This window comes from Lagenorhynchus albirostris, chromosome 2, assembly GCF_949774975.1.
Source record: "Lagenorhynchus albirostris chromosome 2, mLagAlb1.1, whole genome shotgun sequence".
In the NCBI taxonomy this organism is placed as follows: Eukaryota; Metazoa; Chordata; class Mammalia; order Artiodactyla; family Delphinidae; genus Lagenorhynchus; species Lagenorhynchus albirostris.
In genome coordinates this window covers 25,963,580-25,991,386 of record NC_083096.1, presented here as the reverse complement: position 1 = coordinate 25,991,386, position 27,807 = coordinate 25,963,580, and the positions used below count along the sequence as shown (strand labels likewise).

Sequence of the window (27,807 nt, the reverse complement as noted above, 5' to 3'; positions counted from 1 at the left end):
AATTTTCTCATTTGTATTCATGATCTCATCATGAATGAGGTACTCCAGGACCTTCCTTCATTAATTAAGCCTTCCTCCCCTTTAGTTAAGATTATTTATTAATACCTCTTTTATACCAGACATTGTTGAATGCCAGAAGATATAAAGATGAATTTGATATAGCTTTGAAAGACTTAGTATTTAGTGGGGGAAAGACAGGCACAAAGAGTTGATTGCAGTGCAATGATTTAATCACAATTGTTTGTGTAGTTTGTTTACTACTAATTTTCTGTTAGAGTATGAGCATGTTTGTTTTGTTCTACACTGTGTCTTCAGCATCTAGTACATAGTAGGACTCAATGAATGAAGAGAAGGAAGGAAGTACAGGATGCCATGGAATCACTGAGGATGTGTTCTTGGCTCAACATAGAGAATGAAGGAAGGAAGATTTGGGGTGTGTCATAGAGGCTTGGTGGAGGAGATTGCAGGAGCAGCATATTAAAGGTCTAGAAGTCAGCAGAAAAGAAAATGAGGGGAGAGTACCAGGCAGAGAGAGGAGTATGAACAAAGGTAGGAAATGGGGAGTAAGTGGATGGTTTGAGCACTTAGGTGTTAAACAGAATTATTAACAGTTAACATTTATTACATGCATACTTAGCATATGCTTACATACATATTCTAAGTATTTACAGTATTCTGTGGATAGAGTATTACTTCCATTTTATTTTTAAAATAAAATTTTATTTATTTATTTATGGCTGCGTTGGGTCTTTGTTGCTGCGTTGGGTCTTTGTTGCTGCATGTGGGCTTCCTCTAGTTGCAGCAGGAGGGAGCTACTCTTCGTTGCAGTGCGCAGGCTTCTTACTGCGGTGGCTTCTCTTGTTGCAGAGCACGGGCTCTAGGCACACTGGCTTAAGTAGTTGTGGCGCACAGGCTTAGTTGCTCCGCGGCATGTGGGATCTTTCCAGACCAGGGCTCAAACCCGTGTCCCCTGCATTGGCAGGCAGCTTCTTAATCAATGCACCACCAGGAAGTCCCTACTTCCATTTTAGAAAAGAAAAATATCTTCTGTCCTTAGGGACACTAAATAAGTTACCCAAGGGCATTTAGCCAATAAAGAGTAGAGCAAGGCTTTATTTTGGGGTCTTTCTGGATGCAAAGTCTGATGTCCTTTATAATTACCATGTTATATTAACCAAACTTGTCTGCTCATCAGAATCCCTTCAGGTACTTTGTAAAAATACGGATTCCTGGCCCTACCCAGGATACTGAATCAGAATTTCCAGGCCAGAGCTTATAGCTACATATTTGCAGTAAGCTTTTAGGTGTATGTTCTCATATAATTGGCGTGGTACTGGTTTTCTCACCCTTGAGAATCACTGCATATGACATTAAGAGCAAGACAGGAATAGCTCACTAGATCAGACAGATTTTCCTATGTATTGCTAAGGATCTTTGACTTTATCTTGTAGGTGATGGGGAGATTCTGAAGGGTCTTAAGCTGGAAGTGTTGTAATCAGATATGCAAATTATGCACACCACCACTTTAAGCATATGAAGGATGAAGTTGAAAGTACGAGATTGCAGGCAATAAGAACCTATATGTTCAGATTTCTGTCTTTACTGGTTTCTTCCTTTTTTGCCCACAAGCATTCTCAAATCTCTAAATATTTTCTTCTCTTAGTCCTGCCAACCTTCAGTTGTGTGTGTTTCCTCTTTATCCTTGCTAAAATTGTAAAAGAAACAGCTATACTTAATGCCAGCTTTCAATCAGTTTAAGAAATATCACTTCTCATTTTCTCCATTTACTGCCTCACCCTTAACAATCCAGCTTTCACCCCATTACCCTATGTCTTTTCCAAGGTCATCTTTCATTCAGTATTCATTGAATGTTATTTGGAAGTATGATCCTTTCTCAGATTTGATTTGAAAAAAATACCTGGGATCTAAGAAAGGGATGTAAAGGAGTAGAGAGGGAGGAGACCTTCAAGATGACAGAAGAGTAAGACGTGGAGATCACCTTCCTCCCCACAAATACATCAGAAATACATCTACATGTGGAACAACTCCTACAGAACACCTACTGAATGCTGGCAGAAGACCTCAGACCAACCAAAAGGCAAGAAACTCCCCATTTACCTGGGTAGGGCAAAAGAAAAAACAGAGACAAAAGAATAGGGATGGGACCTGCACCTCTGGGAGGGAGCTATGGAGGAAGAGTTTCCACACACTAGGAAGCCCCTTTGCGGGCAGAGACTGCGGGTGGCAGACGGCAGGAGCTTCGGAGCGATTGAGGAGAGTGCAGCAACAGGGGTGCAGAGGGCAAAGTGGAGAGATTCCTGCACAGAGGATCGGTGCTGACCAGCACTCACCAGTCCGAGAGGCTAGTCTGCTCACCCGCTGGGGCGGGTGGGGGCTGGGTGCTGAGGCTTGAGCTTCGGAGGTCAGATCCCAGGGAGGGGACTGGGGTTGGCTGTGTGAACACAGCCTGAAGGGGGGCTAGTGCACCACAGCTAGCCAGGAGGGAGTCCGGGAAAAAGTCTGGAACTGCCTAAGAGGCAGGAGACCATTATTTCGGGGTGCGCGATGAGAGGGGATTCAAAGCACTGCGTAAACGAGCTCCAGAGACGGGCGCGAGCTGCGGCTATCAGCGCGGACCTCAGAGACGGGCATGAAATGCTAGGGCTGCTGCTGCAGCCACCAAGAAGCCTGTGTGCAAGCACACGTCACTATCCACACCTCCCCTCCTGGGACCCTGTGCTGCCTGCCACTGCCAGGGTCCTGTGATCCAGGGACAACTTCGCCGGGAGAACACACGGTGTGCCTCAGGCTGTTGCAACGTAACGCTGGCCTCTGCCGCCGCAGACTTGCCCCACTTTCTGTACCCCTCCCTCCCCCGCGGCCGGAGTGAACCAGAGCCCCCTAATCAGCTGCTCCTTTAACCCCGTCCTGTCTGGGCGGGAACAGACACCCTCAGATGACCTACAAGCAGAGGTGGGGCCAAATCTAATGCTGAACCCCAGGAGCTGTGCAAACAAAGAAGAGAAAGGGAGATCTCTCCCAACAGCCTCAGGAGCAGCAGATTAAATCTCCACAGTCAACTTGATGTACCCTGCAACTGTGAAATACCTGAATAGACAATGAATCACCCCAAAATTGAGACGGTGGACTTTGGGAGCAACTGTAGGCTTGGGGTTTGCTTTCTGCATGTAATTGGTTCCTGGTTTTATGTTTATCTTAGTTTAGTATTTAGAGTTTATTATCATGGTCAGATTTATTGATTTGGTTGCTCTCTTCCTTTTATATATATATATATATTTTTTATTTTTCCTTTTTCTCTTTTTGTGAGTGTGTATGTGTATGCTTCTTTGTGTGATTTTGTCTGTATAGCTTTGCTTTTACCATTTGTCTTAGGGTTCTGACTGTTTTTTTGGTTTTTTTAAGTATAGTTTTTTTTTTTTTTTTTTGGTACACAGGCCTCTCACTGTTGTGGTCTCTCCTGTTATGGAGCACAGGCTCCAGACGCGCAGGCTCAGCAGCCATGGCTCACGGGCCCAGCCACTCCGTGGCATGTGGGATCTTCCCAGACTGGGGCATGAACCTGTGTCCCCTGCATCGGCAGACGGACTCTCAACCACTGCGCCACCAGAGAAGCCCTTAAGTATAGTTTTTAGTGCTTGTTATCATTGGTGGATTTGTTTTTTGGTTTGGTTGCTGTCTTCCTTCTTTCTTTTTTTAATTTTTCTATTATTAATACTTAAAAAAATTTTATTTTAATAACTTTATTTTATTTTCTCCCTCCCTCCCTCCCTCCCTCCCTTGCTTCCTTTCTCCCTTTTCTTCTGAGCCGTGTGGCTGACAGGGTCTTGGTGTTCAGGCCAGGTGTCAGGCCTGTGCCTCTGAGGTGAGAGAGCCAAGTTCAGGACACTGGTCCACCAGAGACCTCTTGACTCCACATAATATCAAATGGCGAAACCTTTCCCAGAGATCTCCATCTCAACGCTAAGACCCAACTCCACTCAACGACCAGCAAGCTACAGTGCTGGACACCCTATGCCAAACAACTAGCAAGACAGGAACACAACCCCACCCATTAGCAGAGAGGCTGCCTAAAATCATAATAAAGTCACAGACACCCCAAAGCACACCACTGGATGTAGTCCTGCCCACCAGAAAGACAAGATCCAGCCTCATCCATCAGAACACAGGAACTAGTCCCCTCCACCAGGAAGCCTATACAACCCACAAAAACCAACCTTAGCTCCTGGGGGCAGACACCAAAAACAAAGGGAACAATGAACCTGCAGCCTGTGTAAAGGAGACCCCAAACTCAGTAAGTTAAGCCAAATGAGAAGACAGAGAAACACACAGCAGATGAAGGAGCAAGGTAAAAACCCACCAGACCAAACAATGAAGAGGAAATAGGCAGTCTACCTGAAGTAGAATTCAGAGTAATGACAGTGAAGATGATCCAAAATCTTGGAAATAGAATGGAGAAAATACAAGAAATGTTTACCAACGACCTAGAAGAACTAAAGAGCAAACAAACAATGATGAACAACACAATAAATGAAATTAAACATTCTCTAGAAGGAATCAATAGCAGAATAAATGAGGTAGAAGAATGGATAAGTGATCTGGAAGATAAAATAGTAGAAATAACCTCAGAGCAGAATAAAGAAAAAAATAATGAAAAGAATTGAGGACAGTCTTAGAAACTTCTGGGACAACATTAAATGCACCAACATTCGAATTATACCGGTCCCAGAAGAAGAAAAGAAAAAGAAAGGGACTGAGAAAATATTTGAAGAGATTATGGTTGAAAACTTCCCTAATATGGGAAAGGAAATAGTTAATCAAGTCCAGAAAGTGCAGAGTCCCATACAGGATAAATCCAAGGAGAAACAAGCCAAAACATAGATTAATCAAACTATCAAAACTTAAACATGAAGAAAAAATGTTAAAAGCAACAAGGGAAAAACAACAAATAACATACAAGGGAATCCCCATAAGGTTAGCAGCTGATCGTTCAGCAGAAACTCTGCAAGCCAGAAGGGAGTGGCAGGACATATTTAAAGTGATGAAAGGGAAAAACCTACAACCAAGATTACTCTACCAGCTAGGATCTAATTCAGATTCGACAGAGAAATTAAAACTTTTACAGACAAGCAAAAGCTAAGAGAATTCAGCACCACCAAACCAGCTTTACAACAAATGCTAAAGGAAATTCTCTAGGCAGGAAACACAAGAGAAGGAAAAGACCTACAATAACAAACCCAAAACAATTAAGAAAATGGTAATAGGAACATACATATCAATAATTACCTTAAATGTAAATGGATTAAATGCTCCCACCAAAAGACAGCGACTGGCTGAATGGATACAAAAACAAGACCTGTATATATGCTATCTACAGGAGACCCACTTCAGACCTAGGCACACATACCAACTGAAAGTGAGGGGATGGAAAAAGATATTCCATGCAAATGGAAATCAAAAGAAAGCTGGGGTAGCAATTCTCATATCAGACAAAAAAGACTTTAAAATAAAGACTGTTACAGGAGACGAAGAAGGACACTACATAATGATCAAGGGATCAATCGAAGAAGAAGATATAACAATTGTAAATATTTATACACCCAACATAGGAGCACCTGAATACATAAGGCAAATGCTAACAACCGTAAAAGGGGAAATCGACAGTAACACAATCATAGTAGGTGACTTTAACATCTTGCTTTCACCAATGGACAGATAATCCAAAATGAAAATAAATAAGGAAACACAAGCTTTAAATGATACATTAAACAAGATGGACTTAATTGATATTTATAGGACATTCCATCCAAAAACGACAGAATACACTTTATTCTCAAGTGCCCATGGAACATTCTCCAGGATAGATCATATCTTGGGTCACAAATGAAGCCTTGGTAAGTTTAAGAAAATTGATATCATATCAAGTATCTTTTCTGACCACAATGCTATGAGACTAGATATCAATTACAGGAAAAAATCTGTAAAAAATACAAACACATGGAGGCTATATGCCTCCATGGCAATATACTACTTAATATACTACTTAATAACCAAGAGATCACTGAAGAAATCAAAGAGGAAAACAAAAAATACATAGAATCAAATGACAGTGAAAACATGATGACCCAAAACCTATGGGATGCAGCAAAAGCAGTTCTAAGAGGGAAGTCTATAACAATATACTCCTACCTCAAGAAACAAGAAACATCTCAAATAAACAACCTAACCTTACACCTAAAGCAATTAGAGAAAGAAGAACAAACAAAAAACAAAATTAACAGAAGGAAAGAAATCATAAAGATCAGATCAGAAATAAATGAAATAGAAATGAAGGAAACGATAGCAAAGATCAGTAATACTAAAAGCTGGTTCTTTGAGAGGATAAACAAAATTGATAAACCATTAAGCAAACTCATCAAGAAAAAAAGGGAGAAGACTTGAATCAACAGAATTAGAAATGAGAAAGGAGAAGTAACAACTGACACTGCATAAAAGAAAGGATCATGAGAGAATACTACAAGCAACTATATACCAATAAAATGGACAACCTGGAAGAAATGGACAAATTCTTAGAAAAGCACAACCTTCCAAGACTGAACTAGGAAGAAATAGAAAATATGAACAGACCAATCACAAGCACTGAAATTGAGACTGTGATTAAAAATCTTCCAACAAACAAAAGCCCAGGACCAGATGGCTTCACAGGCGAATTCTATCAAACATTTAGAGAAGAGCTAACACCTGTCCTTCTCAAACTCTTCCAAAATATAGCAGAGGGAGGAACACTCCCAAACTCATTCTGCAAGGCCACCATCATCATGATATCAAAACCAGACAAAGATGTCATAAAGAAAGAAGACTACAAGCCAATATCACTGATGAACATAAATGCAAAAATCCTCAACGAAATACTAGCACACAGAATCCAACAGCATATTAAAAGAATCATACACTATAATCAAGTGGGGTTTATCCCAGGAATGCAAGGATTCTTCAGTATACTCAAATGAATCAATGTGATAAACCATATTAACAAATTGAAGGAGAAAAACCGTATGATCATCTCAACAGATGCAGAAAAAGCTTTCAACAAAATTCAACAGCCATTTATGATAAAAAATCCTTCAGAAAGTAGGCATAGAAGAAACTTACCTCAACATAATAAAGACCATATATGACAAACCCACAGCCAACTTCATTCTCAATGGTGAAAAACTGAAACCATTTCCTCTAAGATCAGAAACAAGACAAGGTTGCCCACTCTCACCACTGTTATTCAACATAGTTTTGGAAGTTTTAGCCACAGCAATCAGAGAAGAAAAAGTAATAAAATGAATCCAAATCGGAAAAGAAGTAAAGCTGTCACTGTTTGCAGATGACATGATACTATACATAGAGATTCCTAAAGATGCTACCAGAAAACCACCAGAGCTAATCAATGAATTTGATAAAGTAGCAGGAACAAAATTAATGCACAGAAATGTCTTGCATTATACTATACAAAAATGATGAAAAATCTGAAAGAGAAATTAAGGAAACACTTCCACTTACCATTGCAACAAAAAGAATAAAATACCTAGGAATAAACCTACCTAAGGAGACAAAAGACCTGTATGCAGAAAACTATCAGACACTGATGAAAGAAATTAAAGATGGTACAAACAGATGGAGAGATATACCATGTTCTTGGACAGGAAGAATTAACATTGTGAAAATGACTATACTACTGAAAGCAATCTACAGATTAAATGCAATCCCTATGAAACTACCAATGGCATTTTTCACAGAACTAGAACAAAAGATTTCACAATTTGTATGGAAACACAAAAGGCCCAGAATAGCCAAAGCAGTCTTGAGATAAAAAATGGAGCTGGAGGAATCAGGCTCCCAGACTTCAGACTATACTACAGAGCTACAGTAATCAAGGCAGTAAGGTACCAGCATAAAAGCAGAAATATTGATCAGTGGAACAGGATAGAAAGCCCAGAGATCAACCCATGCACATAGGGTCACCTTATCTTTGATAAAGATGGCAAGAATATACAACGGAGAAAAGACAGCCTCTTCATTAAGTGGTGCTGGGAAAACTGGACAGCTGCATGTAGAAGAATGAAATTACAACACTCCCTAACACCATACACAAAAATAAACTCAAAATGGATTAAAGACCTAAATGTAAAGCCAGACACTATCAAACCCTTAGAGGAAAACATAGGCAGAACACTCTATGACATAAATCACAGCAAGATCCTTTTTGACCCACCTCCTAGAGAAATGGAAACAAACAAATGGGACCTAATGAAACTTACAAGCTTTTGCACAGCAAAGGAAACCATAAACAAGACGAAAAGACAACCCTCAGAATGGGAGAAAATATTTGCAAATGAAGCAACTGACAAAGGCTTAATCTCCAAAATTTACAAGCAGCTCATGCAGCTCAATATCAAAAAAACAAACAACCCAATCCCAAAGTGCACAGAAGACCTAAATAGACATTTTCTAAAGAAGATATAGATTGCCAACAGACACATGAAAGGATCCTCAACATCAGTAATCATTAGAGAAGTGCAAATCAAAACTACAGTGAGGTGTCACACCAGTCAGAATGGTCATCATCAAAAAATCTAAAACAATAAAGCTAGAGAGGGTGTGGAGAAAAGGAAACCCTCTTGCACTGTTGTTGGTAATGTAAATTGATACAGCCACTATGGAGAACAGTATGGAGGTTTCTAAAAAACTGAAGCTAAAACTACCATACGACCCAGCAATCCCACTACTGGGCATATATCCTGAGAAAACCAAAAGAGTCATGTACCACAATGTTCATTGCAGCCCTACTTACAACAGCCAGGACATGGAAGCAGCCTAAGTTTCCATGGACAGATGAATGGGTAACGAAGATGTGCCACATATATACAATGGAATGTTACTCAGCAATAAAAGGAAACGTAATTGAGTTATTTGTAGTGAGATGGATGGACCGAGAGTTTGTCATACAGAGTGAAGTAAGTCAGAAAGAGAAAAACAAATACCGTGTGCTAACACATATATATGGAATCTAAAAAAATAAAAAAGGTTCTGAAGAATGTAGGGGCAGGACAGAAGTAAAGACACAGACATAGAGAATGGACTTGAGGACATGGGGAGGGGGAAGGGTAAGCTGAGAGGAAGTGAGAGAGTGGCATGGACTTATATATACTACCAGATATAAAATAGATAGTGAGAAGCAGCCACATAGCACAGGGAGATCAGCTTGGTGCTTTGTGACCACCTAGAGGGGTGAGATAGGGAGGGTGGGAAGGAGACGCAAGAGGGAGGGGATATGGGGATATATGTATATGTATAGCTGATTCACTTTGTTATAAAGCAGAAACTAACACACCATTGTAAAGCGATTATACTCCAATAAAGATGTTAAAAAAATAGGCTATAAAACTGGTCACAGTTGGAACAGTTATCTTCAGTAGGAAACAAAAACTTAGGACCCCTACGTCCTATTTCATTGTGCCATATATTAATGTAAAATTATACAATTTGTTGTCTTTTTTTTACACCTCTAACAAGCATTATAAAACTTACACATAAAAAATTTCAAAGATTCAAAGCTTCCTATTATGCAGAATTACAGATATAGCAATCTTAAATGCCAACTCTTGTATATGATAATATTTATTTGTAACCTAAGCAAGTTTTTAAAAGCAATGAGAAGAAGAGTAATGTAGCTAAAAGAATAGAATCTTTGAAGCCATACAGACTTAGGCTTGAATCTTTAATTTCTCATTTACTAGATATTTGTCCTCAAGTCACTTATTTAACTTTTTTAAGCCTCAGTAACATCATCGTTTACATAAGGATATTAATGCCTAATTCAGATGATTTTTGTGGGAAATAATTGTAGCAGCTCACACCTACGAAGCACTCTCATGTGCCAGAGTTTCTATATACACTGTTCCCTTTAATCCTCACAGCAGTGTTGCAAGGTAGTTGTCGTCATCGTCATCTTGATCATCACCATCGCCCCCACTTTATATATGAGGAAACTGAGCCTTAGGGAAATCTGGTACTTTGCTGTAGCTAGTATGACCTTGTGGATTCAAGCCAGTTCTCTCTAATTCCAAAGCTCTAGCTTTTAGATAAAATCATGTATATAAAACCCTTGGATCTGATATATACTACATGTATAAAATTTGTTCAAACCTATTCTCCATACCCATCCTGCAAATGAAGCTAAAATGTTCCATATTTCACATTTTAGGATACAAAGTAAAGGCAATCCCCAAGTTACAAATTCCCAATGTAACAGAATAAAAATAGCTTATGTTTTCGAGTGCTTACTATGCGCCCAGCACTTTACATAAAGCATTTAATGCCCATGGTGGCTCTATGGAATAGGTAACTCTCATTAGCTCCATTGTACAGATTGAGGACTAGGGCACAGAGAGGTTAAGTAACTTGTGCAAGGTTACATACTACCTTGGCAAAGATGGGATCTGAGTAGTGCGTCCAGAGTGTATGGACTACATTATTTATAAATATGAATACAGTGCCTAGTATATAAGGGATGTTCAACCAATATTTGTTGAGTAAACGAATAAACTAATGAATGAAACAAACATGGGCTCTCCTTTACCCTTTTCACTCTAAGCCTCCAGTTAGTAACTAACTTATTCTGGAAGCACCATCTGAAATTATCTGAACTACTGTTTCTTTCCCATCATCTTCTTCATTCTTTCAAGAATTATATAATCGCTGTATTTAAGTTCTCAAATGTGGCTAAATACGGTGGTGTATATCTGTAGTCACAGGTGATTAGGAGAGAAAGGCTAGAAGCTTGTCTGAGCTATAGAATGCAATGCTTATTGGGTATTTGCATTAAGTTTAGCATCTATGTGGTTATTCTTTTTTTTAATCATCTAATCATTCATATAACAACTTTTATTGAGCACTGAGTATCCACTATGTGTCTGCTTTGTGCTATGGCCTGGGGTTATAAACGTGATGAGAACAGATGAAGCCTCTGACTCTACTGAATTTACAGTCTAATGGGGGTCAGCGTCCCGGGGCGGCGGGGGCGGCGGGGGCGGGGGGGAACAGTCAAACAATTACAAAGTTTTGGGGAAACATAGGGTGCAGTGAGGATACATTCATCATCTATTCTCTGGATCACTGTATGAATCTTCTAACCATTTATTTGCTTCCAGTTGAGTTTTCCTTCTAGCAGCAAGAGTGATCTTCCTTGATTATAAATCCAGTCTGATACTCCGTACTTTATAAATCCTAACTTGATACCTATTGCCCTTAGAATAAAATCCAAATTCCTTTAGTACGTCTTAGTAAAAACGACCCTTAATAATGTCGAGTTTGTCCCCACCTTGCGATCTCTCTTCTAGTTACATCCAATTATAAGGAAGTAAAGGAGCAAAAACTTGAACTTTTCCTTATGCTTTTTAGTTTCTTTATGAAACTGTAGTACAATTTTGTTTCTTGTTACTTTGAATTACTTTTTAAGGAAGAGAAAAATAATTGACCAAAGTTAACATAAAGGATATGATTTTTTGTTGTTGTTATTCTCTGAGGCATTTTATTTGCATGTATGTATTACATCCCTAGAAAAAGAATCCAAGGATTTTCCCTCCTGTGTGTTTTCGTCTTGCTTCTTCATGGTCCATGATGCCAGCTGAGGTTGTCAGTACACTGAAACCAAACTGACGGGATGGGAGCAGGTTATTCTACCATTTTTCTAGATCTTTGAGTTGCACATCAAACCTGGGGCTGATCACACTTAGCCTGCCTGTGAGGTTCGCAACAATTTTCCCAGCCCTGTGATCATCGATGATTTCAAATTCGCCAATGTAACCATGCTTCATCATCACAGTTAGGAACCTGACGATGACTTTGGAGCACGACCTAATAAGAACCTGTTGTTTGCCTCTCTTTTCGGCATTGTCGATACTCTTGAGAGCATCAGTCAGGACATTCATACGCACCATTATGGCGGCATGGAAAGATGGTGGGAAGAGCAAGGATATGATTTTTAAAAGCACAGTTAATTAGTATTAAGAATTCATGGGAAATGGAGGGTACACAACAATTGAAAAAAGTATTCCTGTTTGTTGACACTCTTAAAAATACTGCTAAGCTTCTTATTTTATCAAAATAGATAAACCTTCCATCAGTATACAATATATTTAAAAATACATAACATACTCTGACATATATTACAGTTGTTCTGTTATAAAAATGTGCTTGTTAACTAGTATTTCTGATATTATTTCATCATCTGACCGTCTTGTAAAACTGCTTATTTCCACATATGGTCATTCCATATTTTGCTAAATGGGCACTCTATAAAATAACATTTTTTAGAACACCTGCTGAACATGACATTTCTGTGAAATTAAATATATTCTTGCTAATATTTTCCCCAAGCTTCACAAAATTGCATGTACCTTGCTGAAAAGTTACATATTATATTTTAGCTTTATTTAATTTTTGAGATAACGTTTATGATATTGAACTAGATGTAACCATGAATTAAATAGACAGAATTACTTGGATTATCAACCAAGCTTTTTTTTTTTTTTTTTTTTCCCCCTGGCTGTGCCACACAGGGGATCTTAGTTCTCAACCAGGGATCAAACCCGGGCCACGACAGTGAAAGTGCCAAGTGCTAACCACTGGACTGACAGGGAATTCCCAAGCATTTTTTGACATATGTTAAAGTTATAGTTTAAACATATTCCATAGCAAGAGATTTGTTATTTCCAGAGCACATTTATGAATTATGACTTTACTTTTCTATTGATATGACTAATAAAGAGTTAAGTTTAAATGAGACTTTGTGCCTTATGAAGGAGGACTGTGTATGGATCTTTTTTTTGTTTCTTTTTTAAGACCTACGTAAACACATTTTTCATTAATGGTAGCCTTGGTCAATGCAATGCTTCTTAAAAACAAAAACAAAAATAAGTGATTAGTTGACAGTAGAGAGCAATAAACCCTGATCCATGACAACATAAACACATTTCAGAGGGAATTTTCCCATTAGTTGAAAGGGCTGCATGACTTCTAAATTTTCTTTCCATTCTACATTCTGAGGTTTTTAATTGATTTTTTTTTCTCTAATGACCTAAATATGTCATCAGCCAAATACTTCATGGAAGTTTCTCAAAAATTTGCCTAAAATCTTAATCTGGTGTGTTAATAACTAATGAACACATGATGGGCCAACTTAAGTTAAATTAGTACCAACTTACAATAATGTTACATATACACAAGTTTTAGAGAGAAGTACTTTGATTACCAAGATATTTTTAAAAATTCGTGATAACACACTTGATCACATTACATTTAATTTTAATAAACTTATAGGTAAAAAAATCTATTTCTTAAAATAATCATTTCCTTAAGTACCTCATTTGTTATATTCTAATAATCCTAAAGATTTTTTCCTGATAAAAGTTATTTTTCCATAAAATATTTTAAAATTAGAGACATTATTTCCATTGTTGTTTTGAAATGTTGATTTGAACAATGTAAGTTGCCAAATATTTTTGGCAAACATTCACATCCATTGTTGCAAAGACACATTGTTGTACTTTCACTTAATTTGAATAGTTTAAATATATTTTTTCTGACAACAGTAAAACTTTTTAAAGCTTCCATTAGGCTGTTAACATGAAAATAGTTTAATAGCTTTCTGACTTGTGACCATGGTATTTTAGCCCTATATGATGAGGCCAGATCTTATATTTTGGCAGTAATATACATAGACTGGCTTTTTTATTTTCAAGATGAAGAATCTAAATAAATAAAAGAAGTCAGGGATACTTAAAAAAAAAAGATCACTAGTCAGAAAAGGGCAAGAAAGGGAAAGTGATGCTTTCATTTCAGCTTGTTGGTTGGCTTAACTACCTGGAACCTTGGATAATAGTATTCAGAAGGAGTATTAGAATTGTTAAACCCATTTTAGTCTCTAAAATATGTATGCCCTTTAATTTTATAACCAAAAAGACATTTAAATTAGAATGAAGTGTATTATTTACTGTGGTGTCTACTCTATTTAAGATCTGTTTTTCTTACTTGTTTTGAAATACCATAGGTGCTATTTTCTCCTTAAGCTCTGGGTTTACTCTTTCAGGTAGCATTGTCAGCTACCAATATGACTGTTGGAGTCTGTCAGAGTAATTGTATTAAAAAAAGCCAACCTTGCCTTATTTTAATCTATTTAAATAATAGACTGTTTGAAGGTTTTAAATAAATTGTTTTCCTCCGTAAGACTTCATTCATGTTAGCCTCATCAGTTTGAAGAGTTTTGATCCTGTGATACAATATTTTGAAGCAGAAACTTCTTTAAGCCCAGATTCAACCACAACAATTAGTATCTAATACATATATAGCCCTTAATATGGATCAGGCATTAATCTAAATTCTTTACACATTTTAATGAATGGAATCATTAACCAAACTTATGAAGATGATGCTATTATTTTTTTTATCGTGACAAAAATATATGTAACATGAAATTTTTCACAGCCATTTTTAAGTGTACATACAGTTCAGTGACATTAAGTACATTCACATTGCTGTGCAGCCATCATGACTGTCCATCCCCAGAACTTTTTCATCATACCGAACAGAAACTTTTATCCATTAGACAATATCTCCCCATCTCCAATGCCCACCCCCCAATCCCTCCCGTAATCCTCCCCGCCCCCGCAACCACCGTTTTACTTTTCGTCTCTTAGACAAGAAGAAGTAGACAATCTGAATGGGCCTATATCTATTAAAGAAATTGAATCAATAATTAATAAGCTTCCAAAACAGAAAGCACTAGGCCCAGATGGGTTCACTGGTGAATTCTACCAAACATTTAAGGAAGAAATTATACCACTTCTCTATAATCTCTTTCAGAGAATATAAACAGAGGGAATGCTTCTCAACTCATTCTATGAGGTCAGCATTACCCTAATACCAAAACCAGATAAAGACATCATAAGGGAAGAAAACTACAGACCAGTATCTCTCATGGACATAGATGGGAAAATCCTCAACAAAATATTAACAAATCAAATCCAACAATATATAAAAAGAATTATACACCACAACCAAGTGGGATTTATCCCAGGTATGCAAGGCGCTTCAACATTCAAAAGTCAATTAATGTAATTCATCACATCAACAGGCTAAAAAAGAACAATCACATTCATATCAATAGATGCAGAAAAAACATTTGACAAAATCCTACACCCATTCATGTTAAAAACTCTCAGTAAACTAGGAATAGAGGGGAACTTCCTCAAGAACATCTACAGCTAACATCAGACTTAATGGTGAGAAACTTGAAGCTTTCCCAGTAAGATCAGAAACAAGGCAAGGATGTCCCATCTCACCATACCTTTTCAACAAGATACTGTAACTGCTAGTGCTATGGTCTGAATTTTTGTGTCCCCCACCAGATTCATATGTTGAAATCCTAACTCCCAAAGGTGATAGTATTAGTAGTTGGGGCCTTTGGCAAGTGATTAGGTCACTCATGTATGGGATTAGTGCTCTTATAAAAAAGATCCCACAGAGCTCCCTAGCACCTTCCACCGTGTGAAGCTACAATGATAAGTATGCACCCTGAATGAGAGCCCTCACTGAACCATGCTGACACCCTGATTTCAGACTTTCAGCCTCCAGAATTGTGAGAAATAAGCTTCTGTTATTTATAAAATACCAAATCTGTGATACTTGTTACAGCAGCCCAAATAGACGGACAGCTAGCTAATGGAATGATACAAGAAGAGGAAATAAAAGTTTAGATTGTGAAGGAAGAAATAAAATGGGCTGCCTTCACAAAATTGTTAAAAGTTGCATTAATTGGCATATATATATATTTTAATATTTTAGTAACTTAAAAAAATACATTATTTATTAGAATAAGAGAAATGTTTACTTACATAATTATCTTCCCTGTGAGTGTAAGAATTATAATATCCCTTCCATCTTTTTTAATAGCAGCTTTATTAAGATATAATTCACATACCATGCAGTTCATGCTTTCGAAGTATACAATTCAGTTGTTTTTAATATATTCACAGATATGTGCACCCATTACCACTACCAATTTTAGAACAATTTCGTTAGAATGGTTGCTTCTTTTTTCTTTCTAACTTTGATTTTTAGGATTTTTTTAAAACCATCCTAACCATTTAAAAATGCACAATTCAGTGACATTAAGTACATTCAGAGTGCTGTGCAACTATCACCACTCTCCATTTCCAGAACTTTTCATCATTCCAAGCAAAAACTTTGTACCCATTTGACAGTAACTCTCCATTCCTCCCAGCTCCTGGCAACCACCATTCTACTTTCTGTTTTTATGAGTTGACTATTCTGGGTTCCTCATATCATTGGAATCATACAGTATTGGTTCTTTTGGATCTGGCTTATATCACGTAGCATAACATCTTCAAAGTTCATCCATGTTGTAGCATATGTCATAGTTTCATTTCAAGACTGAGTGATATTCCACTTGTATATATATGCCACATTTCACTTATGCATCTATCTGTCAATGGATATTTGGGTTGTTTACACCTTTGGGCTACTGTGGATAATGCTGCTATGAACATTGGTGTACAGATGCCTGCTGAGACACTGCTTTCAATTCTTTTGGATGTATACCCAGAAGTGGAATTGCTGGGTTGTATGGTAATTAGATTTTAATTTTTTGAGGAACTACTGTACTGTCTTCCACAACAGCAACTGTACCTTTTTTTTTCTTTTTTGGCTGCACGCGGGCTTTCTCTAGTTGTGGAGAGTGGGGGCTACTCTTCGTTGTGGTGCATAGGCTTCTCACTGTGGTGGCTTCTCTTGTTGCAGAGCACAGGCTCTAGGCATGCGGGCTTCAGTAGTTGCGGCATGCGGGCTTCAGTAGTTGTGGCTTGTGGGCTCTAGAGCGTAGGCTCAGTAGTTGTGGTGCACGGGCTTAGTTGCTCCAGCATGTGGGATCTTCCCGGACCAGGGATCGAACCCGTGTCCCCTGCATTGGCAGGCGGATTCTTAACCACTGTGCCACCAGGGAAGTCCCTAGCTGTACCATTTTATACTTCCATCAGCAATACACAACAGTTCCAGTTTTTCCACATCCTCACCAAGACTTGTTATTTTCTGTTTTTATAATAGACATCCTAATGAGCATGAAGTATGATCTCCTTGTTCTGATTTGCATTTGATGACTAGTGATGTTGAGCATTTTTTCAGGTACTAGTAAGCCATTTGTGTAACTTCTTTTGAGAAATGACTATTCAAAGTTTTCATATTTTTTAATTGGGTTGATTTTTCTGTTGTTTAGTTATAGGAGTTCTTATATATTCTGGATATTAATTCCTTATCAGATATATGCTTTGCAAATGTTTTCTCTCATTCTTTGGGTTGTCTTTTCACTCTTGGTAGTGTCCTTTGATTTCACGTAAGTTTTAATTTTGATGACGTCCAACTTATGTATTTTTGGGGTTGATATTTTTGTGATATTACAAATGGAATTTTAAAAACTCCTTTTCAGATTGTTTGTTTTTATTGTATTGAAATTTTTATTGTATTGAAATGTGACTGATTTTTGTGTGTTGATTTTATATCCTGCAACTTTGCTGAATGTGTTTATTAGCTCTATCAGGTTTTGTTTGTTTTTTGGATTTTTTGGCAGACTCACGGTTTTCTACGTATAAGATTATATCATCTGTGAACGGAAATTATTTTACTTCTTCCTTTCCAACTTGTATGCCTTTTATTTTTTTTTCTTGCCCAGATCCTCTGGCTAGAACATCCAATACTATGTTGAATAGAAGAGGTAAAAGAGAGCATCTTTGTCTTATTCCTGATCTTCCAGGAAAAGCTTTGTCTTTCAGCATTGAAAATGATATTAGCTGTGGGTTTTTCATATAAGGCCTTTATCATGTTGAGGAAGTTTCCTTCTGTTCCTAGTTTTCTGAATATTATCATGAAAGGGTGTTGAATTTTGTCAAATGCTTTTTCTATATCAATTGTCCTAATCATGTGGCTTTTCTGCCTTCATTCTATTAAAGTGGTATGTAACTTTGATTGATTTTTGTATGTTGAACCAATCTTGTTTCCCTGGAATAAATCCCACTTGGTCATGATGTGTTATCCTTTTAATATATTGCTGAATTTGTCAACCACTGCATTTTACTGTCTGTCATTTTGTTATACTACCTTAATTCTTTCCTTGCCAATTTCTTACCCAACAGATAATTCTCTTGTTACACAAATTGTTCTATAACATAGAAAAAAACTTAAATGTTACCTAGTTTCATTATATGAAGAAAATAAATATAATTCTGTTAATACCCAATAAAACACCAAAAAGGGAAATTGTGAATTGTCATAACAAATGGGATATGGATTATCTCACATGCGATGAGTAACTATTTAGTAAGCATTTATTGAGATTTTAGTATGTTCCAGGCAGTGTCAAAGTTGTTCTCAAGGTGTTTACAAGTATGGAAGGGGAGACAAATAAGTAAACCACTGATTACAACATAGTTTGATATAATATTATAATAGAGATATCCATGGATGCTACATGATTACATAGGAGGGTACCTAGTCGAAAAAGAGGATAAGGGTAGCCTTCAGAAAGGTGTGTGTTACTCTTAAACTGCCTTGAATGATGAGTAGAATTAGCCCAGAAAAAGGAGAGGACTGTTCCATACAGACAGACTATCAATCACAATGACAATGAAAAAGCATATTAATTGAAAAACTACAAAGATTTTCAAGGTGGAGAATCTGTATGGGAACGTTCTGAGAAATGGCATTTTTGTGATAAAAAGGGGGCAAGGTTGTAAAGGGATTTGTGTACCTGATTAAGGAGACTGAATGGTTTTTTTTTAAAGACCTTGGGAACCATTGAAAGATTTTAAATCAGGAAGTCATATGAGCAAAGTTTTGTTTTAGAAAGATCATTCTATCAAAATGTGGACTATGGTTTGAAGGATGGAATGGGAATGGAGGGAAAGGAGACTAAAGGCAAAAAGACAGGAAGTGACTGTGTTAAAATCCAGTTCAGAAGTGATGAAGGTCTAAACTTAAGCAGTGGCAGTGGAAATGGAAGGAGGGAGACAGATTTTAAAAGATTTAATAAGTGGAATCAAAAGGTGTTGATGATCAAATGGAACTGTGAGGATGGGTTGTTGGAAACTGAATTAGTTGGGGTGATAAATTTGGAGGAAAGTGATCAGAGAATCAGTAAAAGACAGCAGTGAGAAGGCGTAGCAGGTGATATGTCCTGAAGGAATGAAACTTAATGGAGAAGTAGTTTTTTAACATGAAGGTGAAACAAGAACTGCTATCAGACAAGTCCAGAATGTAGGACATTTTATAAGACATTGCATAGCCTGGTCTCTTCCACAAGCTAATTTCATAAGGGGATAGGAGACTAGGGAAGGATGAAGGACTGTGGTAGTTTAAAAGAGACCAAAAAATATTAAAACCAAATGTAGTACAGAAACTTTAATTAGAGTGTAAGTTGAAAAAATAACTATAAAAAAGACATTATGGTACAATTTAGAAATTTATATATTGAATAGATATTAGATGATTTTAGTGAATTTTTGTTAATTTTTAAGGATGTCATAATTATATTGGGGTTACGTAGGAGGATGTCCTTATTTTTAGGAGATGCGTGTTGAAGTATTTAGGGATGAATAATTGTAATGTCTGCAATTTACTTAGAGACAGAGACATAGGGAAGAAGCAAAAAACAGCAAAATATTAGTCATAGTTTGATACAGGTGATGGGTATAGAGATGTTTACAACACGAAGCTTTCAATTTCAGATTCAAACTTGAATTTGCAGTGTGCCCAGCAACTACTTATATAGCATTTACATTGTATTAGATATTATAAGTAATCTAGAGGTGATTTAGCATATATGGGAGGATATGTGTAGGTTTATGCAAATACTATGCCATTTTATATAAGGAACTTGAGTGTCCTTGGATTTTGGTATCCGTGGGTCCTGGAACCAATCTCCCTGTGGATTTGAGGGATGACTGTTTTCAATTCCTGATCAGATTTTTAAATATAAGCTCCTCAATTTTTTTTTTTTTTTCGGTATGCGGGCCTCTCACTGTTGTGGCCTCTCCCGTTGCGGAGCACAGGCTCCGGACACGCAGGCCCAGCGGCAATGGCTCACGGGCCCAGCTGCTCCGCGGCATGTGGGATCCTCCCGGACCAGGGCACGAACCCGTGTCCCCTACATCGGCAGGCGGACTCTCAACCACTGCGCCACCAAGGAAGCCCAAGCTCCTCAATTTTTTTTTTTTTTAAGAAGATGTTGGGGGTAGGAGTTTATTAATTAATTTATTTATTTTTGCTGTGTTGGGTCTTTGTTTCTGTGTGAGGGCTTTCTCTAGTTGTGGCAAGCGGGGGCCACTCTTCATCGCGGTGCACGGGCCTCTCACTATCGCGGCCTCTCTTGTTGCGGCGCACAGGCTCCAGATGCACAGGCTCAGTAGTTGTGGCTCACGGGCCTAGTTGCTCTGCGGCATGTGGGATCTTCCCAGACCAGGGCTCGAACCCGTGTCCCCTGCATTAGCAGGCAGATTCTCAACCACTGCGCCACCAGGGAAGCCCGCTCCTCAATTTTTGATAGTTTATTACCAATGGGAAACTTTATGTAAAAATGTAAAAGTATTTTTCTCAACCACTAAAAAATTTAAAACAGTTGAAATTATATTTATAATCTCAAAAATGTATCCTTTTTAAATTGAAGTGTAGTTGATTTAAAATATTACATTAGTTTCAGGTGTACAACATAGTGATTCAGTGTTTATGGATTATACTCCATTTAAAGTTATTGCAAAATAATGGCATATTTCCCTGTGCTGTATAATATATCCTTGTTGCTTATTTATTTTATACATAGTAGTTTGTGTCTCTCAATCTCATAGCCCTGTCTCACCCCTCACCTTTTCCCTCTCCCCACTGATAACCACTAGTTACTAGTTTGTTCTCTATGTCTGTGAGTTTGTTTCTGTCAAAAACTCCTCCTTTAATTAATAAATATAACTTAGAAAATTTTGTGATATAATGCAAATGGTTTTTTAATCCAGTTGAACTTTCTCATATCAGTTATTTAAAAATAATGGTGAAGATTTAATTTATATAACATGTATGTGTTGTTAGAGCCATGATGCAGGCTTGGCTGATACTAAAAGGGCCCATCAGCTGCACAGGGATAGAATTAGCCAATATATGTGAAGATAAGGATTGGGGGCTGTTTCTTAGAGCCACAAGCCTCCTCAGTCTCAACACTGGATTGTATATTATGTTCCATGGGCATGTGGAACACGAACTATTCCAGTGGCTCCATGGATTCCTTGTCCATGATAAGCAGTGGTGCATTTGATTTCTGGCTTCTGAAATAGGAGCCCATGTGGTAGATCGCCTTCATGGCAAGTGTGGAGCAGTGGGTACCTGACAGCATTTGCTGTGCTTGCCACCTGTGTGACCAAGGGGCTTGCCATCAGATCCTGTACTGCTTTGAGCCTCCTGCTAGGAAGCCCTGGAATAGTTGCGTTTTGCTGCCCAACCTCGACCTGGCCACACTGAGAAATGAGAGCATCAGTATTTTCGGATGCCCCTGTAATCCATTCACATCATACCTGTGTCCAGTGGGTGAGGATTCCTGAGTTAGGGAAGTTCCAAATGTCAATTAAAGCATTATTTATTCCTGACAGATGACAATTGGAAAAAGGAGATTCCATGATCCAGTAAATTTGGAAAATGCTGCATTAAAGTTAACAAGTTTCTTTAGAATGTCTCAAAGACTTTTAAAATTTTTATTTATTTTAATTTTTGGATATGTTGGGTCTTTGTTGCTGCGCATGGGATTTCTCTAGTTGTGGCGAGCGGGGGCTACTCTTTGCTGTGGTGCACGGCCTCCCACCATGGTGGCCTCTTCTGCTGCAGAGCACAGGCTCCAGGTGCTCAGGCTTCAGCAGTTGTGGCATGCGGGCTCAGTAGTTGTGGCACGTGGGCTTCAGAGCGCAGGCTCAGTAGTTGTGATGCACGGGCTTAGTTGCTCCATGGCATGTGAGATCTTCCTGGACCAGGGTTCGAACCCGTGTCCCCTGCATTGGCAGGCAGATTCTTAACCACTGCACCACCAGGGAAGTCCGAAAACTATTTTAAAATGTTAATTCTTTCTCGGCATATAGCTTCATTGCAATACGCAATAAAACTCCCAAAACGCAATAAAACTCCCAATTTTATTTGGAATTTCTAAATTTTATTTGGATTTCTAAATTTCATTCGGAAGAATACACGGGTGAGAATATTAAAGAACATTCCTAAAAAGAAGACCAATAACAGTGGTAATAAGTAAAATAGGATGGTAATGGTGTAAGACTAGAAATGCAATTCAGAATGGAATTGATAGAATAGACAATCAATAGAATTAGTCTCCATCACATAGAGGATTATAACACATTATAAAGTAGGAAGAAAGAACTCAAGTGCTTAGTAAATTAGAAATTACTAAAATAAGATTAGAAATTAATCTTTCACTTTGAATCATGACAAAATAACTTTCAGATGGATTTAAGAGTAAGTGTATTTTTAAATTGTAGAAGAAAATAGAATTGAGTATTCACCAAACCTATAGAAAAAGGATGATTTTCTCCCTCTTTTGGTGGTCCTTTCAAAGGATATGTTTCTAAACTTTAAAGGATGAGAAGAAATCTTAACAGATGTGACTAAAATAAAAATAAAAGATAATGTACTTAAAAAATAATCTTAAATTTAAAAAGCAAACATCAGCTTTGTGCAATGGCAGTATTATAACCAGTGAGATTTTCCCACGGTACTATTAAGACTAATAAGAGCCTTCCCAATATCTAACACAAATTCAACTTATTGTATTTCAGCGAGATAATAAGACAAAGGCACAAAGACGAATTGGGAAGAATGGTTCACTCAAGAATTATTGTAAAAACAAAAAAGTTGGGAACTACTTAAATGTCTACAATTAGGGAGTTGGTTTAATAAATTATGATAAAGTTCTATAATGGAATATCAGCCACTAAAAATGATAATGTAATAAGTTTTTTTGAGAATAAAAAGATGCTCACAGTTTATTGTTGAGTGAAAAATTAGATTAGAGGACAACATTAAGAGTAGTTAACTCTGCTTGGTAGGATTTGAAGTGGTTTTTACTTAGTCTAAACTTCTTTCCTTTTTTTTTTTCTTCAGGAATCATGTGTGATTTTGGTGATCATAAAGGAGATGGAACTGTTTTCATTTTAGGAAAACAAATGAAAACAACTGACCTGGAAAATTGTTTTCAGTAATCATGACATAGGGTTAAGTCTTTATTATTTAAAGAGCTCATACAAATTGTTAAGAAAAAACAGAAGATCGCAGTAGGGATGAGCAGAGAACATGAACAGACAATTCATAACATAGAAAATAGAGGTGGTAAACAAGCATAAAGGATCATTATTTAGACTTACTTGTAAGCAAAGAGCTGTAAATTTAAATAATGAGATAACATTTACTTGCTTATTAAACTAGTAGAAGTTTGCTGCCATGTTATTTATTATAATAAAGAAAAATTAACATTATCAATAAATTGTTACATTCCTTTGGTACTGTTCAGAATTGAAGGTTATGTCGCAACCTGGAAAAATAAAACATTTCAGTGAAGTAGTTAGGAGAATGAATGGTAGTTATAAAAGGTTGTGTACGAAGAAAGGAAAATACAGCAAAATGTTATGTGGTTATGTTAGGGTAAAGGGAATATATTTATAATTAAAATAATTATCTAAACTCATACTTAATCTCTCTCTTTCCACTTTTTCTAGAAAAGCTATTTGTTTTTCAAATAGTAAGTACAATATTCTCTCATCTAGAATATAGCAGGGCTTCCCTGGTGGCGCAGTGGTTGAGAGTCCGCCTGCCGATGCAGGGGACGCGGGTTCGTGCCCCGGTCCGGGAAGATCCCACATGCCGTGGAGCGGCTGGGCCCGTGAGCCATGGCCGCAGAGCCTGCGCGTTCGGAGCCTGTGCTCCGCAACAGGAGAGGCCATAGCAGTGAGAGGGCCGCGTACCAAAATAAAATAGAATATAGCAATATCCTCCTAACTGGTCTCTTTTCTTCCACCCTTGTTCCTTTCCAGGGTATTCTTAACATAATAGCCAAAGTGAATAGAAGCCAGACCATGTCACTTCGCTGCTTAGAACCCTCCAGTGGTTTCTCACCTCTTTCAAAGTACAAGACACCGTCCTTAAAGTAGCCTGCAGAGCCCTTATAGAATCTGTCCCCACCCTCAAACTCATACCTTTCTGACCTTATTTCCTACCATTCTGCCTTTCTTGTTCTCTCTGGCTAAAAACTCTTCCTGCTGATATTCACAAGGCTGGCTCTTTCGCCTCCTTCTGGTCTGTGCAGATGTCACCTTATCACTTAGGTAGGCCTTCCCAAACCACCATCCCATCCCATTCGCCCCTACCCACATTGCCAGCACCCATGTCCCTTCCCTGCTTTATTTTTTCTAGCACCATTTGACTTACTGTGTATTTTACCAAGTGTGTATAAGCTTATATCTCCCCCACCACGCACAAAATAGCTCCACGGAGGCAGGAAATTTTGTCTATTTTCTTCCTTGCTCTAACTGTAGCACTTAGAATAGTGTGTAGTACATAGTAGGTACTCAATCAATATTTACTGAATAAATGACGTTTTAATTGTTTCATCTAAGTAAGTTTTAGTTTCAAAACTAGTTTGAAAGTTTTTTTTTTTTTTTTTGCGGTACGCTGGCCTCTCACCGCTGTGGCCTCTCCTGTTGCGGAGCACAGGCTCCGGACGCGCAGGCCCAGCATCCATGGCCCACGGGCCCAGCCGCTCCGCGGCATGTGGGATCCTCCCGGACCGGGGCACGAACCCACGTCCCCTGCATCGGCAGGCAGACTCTCAACCACTGCGCCACCAGGGAAGCCCAGTTTGAAAGTTTTTTGAGCGAGTGTAACATGTTGCTTTTGTATGCCTCCCACTCCCCAATTTCCATCCTCCTCAAGCATAGAGTAAAGCAAGACAGGTGGACACACTAGAGAAACACAATATCTGTGGCACTGGATTCCTTCTGCTTCTCAGGCTAGGATCTACCCAAACTGAGATGGAAGATAGGCTGGTGCTGGAAATGTTCTATATCTTGATCTGGGTGGTAGTTCAGCTCTGTGACTATATACATACCTAAAAACTCAGTAAGCTGTATACTTGAGATAAGTGCACCTTTGGTACTTTCTTGTTTGTGTATTATGCCTCAGTAAAAAAGTTGTTTTAAAAACTCTGTCTTTGAGATCTCTAGAGGAAGTTAAACATGCCAAATGATACATTAAGAATATTGGGGGGCTTCCCGGGTGGCACAGTGGTTGAGAGTCCGCCTGCCGATGCAGGGAACATGGGTTCGTGCCACGGTCCGGGAGGATCCCACGTGCCGTGGAGCGGCTGGGCCCGTGAGCTATGGCCGCTGAGCCTGCATGTCCGTAGCCTGTGCTCCGCAACGGGGGAGGCCACGGCAGTGAGAGGCCCGCGTACCACAAAAAAAAAAAAAAAGAATATTGGGAAGCGGGGAGAAAGGTAAATTGCAAACATCATAACATTTCACTCTTAAAGAGTTCAGCATGCCTCTCCTCTGCGTAAAGACATTCTCCTACAGAGCCTCTCCCCACCCCCCCAATAAAAAATATTAGGAAGGAGTTCTGCCATGTTCTTCCTTCCTAGAATTTCTAGTTATTGAAATTTTTGTTTTGAAGTTAAAGTTAAAAAAATAATTTTTATTTACTTTTTCTTTTGCAGAGATAGCAGTAGCAGAATTTCACAAAAAAATCAAAGAAGCTTTTGAAGTATTTGACCATGAGTCAAATAATACAGTGGATGTGAGGTTTGGAAATGTTTTCTTCTAATTCTAAATTGCTGATACAACTTGTAAAGTAGAGGAGGGTTCATTCTCTTCTTTTTACTTTCTTTGGACTTATTATGCTATTTAAAGTACTTATTTTTCTGTACCCTGTAAAAGGTCTTTTCTATCTGTTGCTTCGGATCTATACTGTTTATTATTCTTCATAATCTGGTGGAAAGAATATATATCCACATTGCCTATTCTAACCTACAGACTAAATTCTGTGAATGAGGCTAACTCTACTATAGCTTTAGTACTAGACACATAGTTGGCACTCAGTATATATTTGTTGAGTGAATGAATAGAATTTGCTTTTAAAATACATAGGTATGGGGACTTCCCTGGTGGCTCAGTGGTTAAGGATCCACCTGCCATTGAAAGGGACACGGGTTTGATCCCTGGTCCGGGAAGATCCCACATGCTGCAGAGCAGCTAAGCCTGTGCTCTTAGACCCCGTGAGCCACATTACTGAAGCCCACGTGCCTAGAGCCCATGCTCTGCAACAAGAGAAGCCACTGCAGTGAGAAGCACACACACTGCAAGGAAGACTAGCCCCTGCTCACTGCAACTAGAGAAAGCCCATGCGCAGCAATGAAGACCCAACACAGCCAAAAATAAATGAATTAAATAAATAAATTAAAAAAAATAAAATACATAGCTATGTATAATCAAGCTATGAACATGATATTACAAAGAAGGATTAATAATACTTAAACATGATACACTCCTTGAGTAAAATAACCAAAAGAACCAAAACAAAAGAACATAAAAAGATGAGAAAAAGACATGAATACTGGTAGATCTAGAATGGAGGACAGGAGACAAAGAATAGTGTGAAAAAAGAAGAGGCAAAAGGTAGAGGAGATTATACACGCATAAAACAGAAGCTGTAGAATCTATGCCACATATGTACATCAAAGAAAGGCAATGAAACCATTGTTCCAGGAGACCAAGCTGAATGAGGAGTATTTGATGGGATCACAATCTCAAGAGTCAGAAACTAGTAGTACAGAGGCCAAGAAAACAGTTGGAAGTGACTAAGTGCTTTTTTTTGCCCCCCCGCGTGGCTTGTGGGATCTTAGTTGCCCGACCAGGGATTGAACCCAGCCCCTCGGCAGTGAAAGCGCAGAGTCATAATCACTGGACTGCCAGGGAACTCCCAGGACTAAGTGCTTTAAATTTGAGCTAAACTGAATGAACAATAGGAGGTTTTATGTATGACAAATTGTAGCTACGATCGTCCCTCGGTATCTACAAAGGATTGGTTCCAAGGCACACCCCGACTCCTCCCTGACTCACCCCCAACCCCTCACCCCTCGAGGATATCAAAATCTAGGGATGCTCAAACCCCTTATAAAAAGTGGCATAGAATTTGCATATTACCTACCTACATCCTTCTGTATATTTTATTTTTTTATATATGAATTTATTTGTTTGTTTATGGCTACATTGGGTCTTCGTTGCTGCACGCGGGCTTTCTCTAGTTGTGGTGAGCGGGGGCTACTCTTTGTTGTGGTGCATGAGCTTCTCATTGTGGTGGCTTCTCTTGTTGCAGAGCACAGGCTGTAGGTGTGTGGGCTTCAGTAGTTGTGGCACGTGGGCTCAGTAGTTGTGGCTCACGGGCTCTAGAGCGCGGGCTCAGTAGTTGTGGCACTTGGGCTTAGTTGCTCCGCAGCATGTGGGATCTTCCCGGACCAGGGTGCGAACCTGTGTCCCCTGCAGTGACAGGCGGACTCTTAACCACTGCGCCACCAGGAAGTCCCTCCCATATATTTTAAATCATCTCTGATTACTTATAGTACCTAATACAGTGTAAATG

The 27,807-nt window shown here is 38.5% G+C and overlaps 1 protein-coding gene and 1 pseudogene across 4 annotated transcripts in view; one reads left to right on the top strand and one right to left on the bottom strand.

Annotated features, from left to right (window-relative positions):
- Nucleotides 1–27,807, top strand: part of EFCAB2 (EF-hand calcium binding domain 2) — a 112,470-nt gene that overhangs the window by 26,598 nt on the left and 58,065 nt on the right. For 3 of the 4 annotated variants that reach the window (XM_060128478.1, XM_060128450.1, XM_060128459.1), the window contains one exon: nt 25,886–25,970. In XM_060128478.1, the coding sequence (XP_059984461.1) occupies nt 25,886–25,970 (85 nt within the window). The remainder of the gene's footprint in view (nt 1–25,885; nt 25,971–27,807) is intronic. The other variant, XM_060128469.1, reaches the window with a different exon arrangement.
- On the bottom strand, nt 11,576–12,031 carry LOC132508349 (small ribosomal subunit protein uS8-like; annotated as a pseudogene).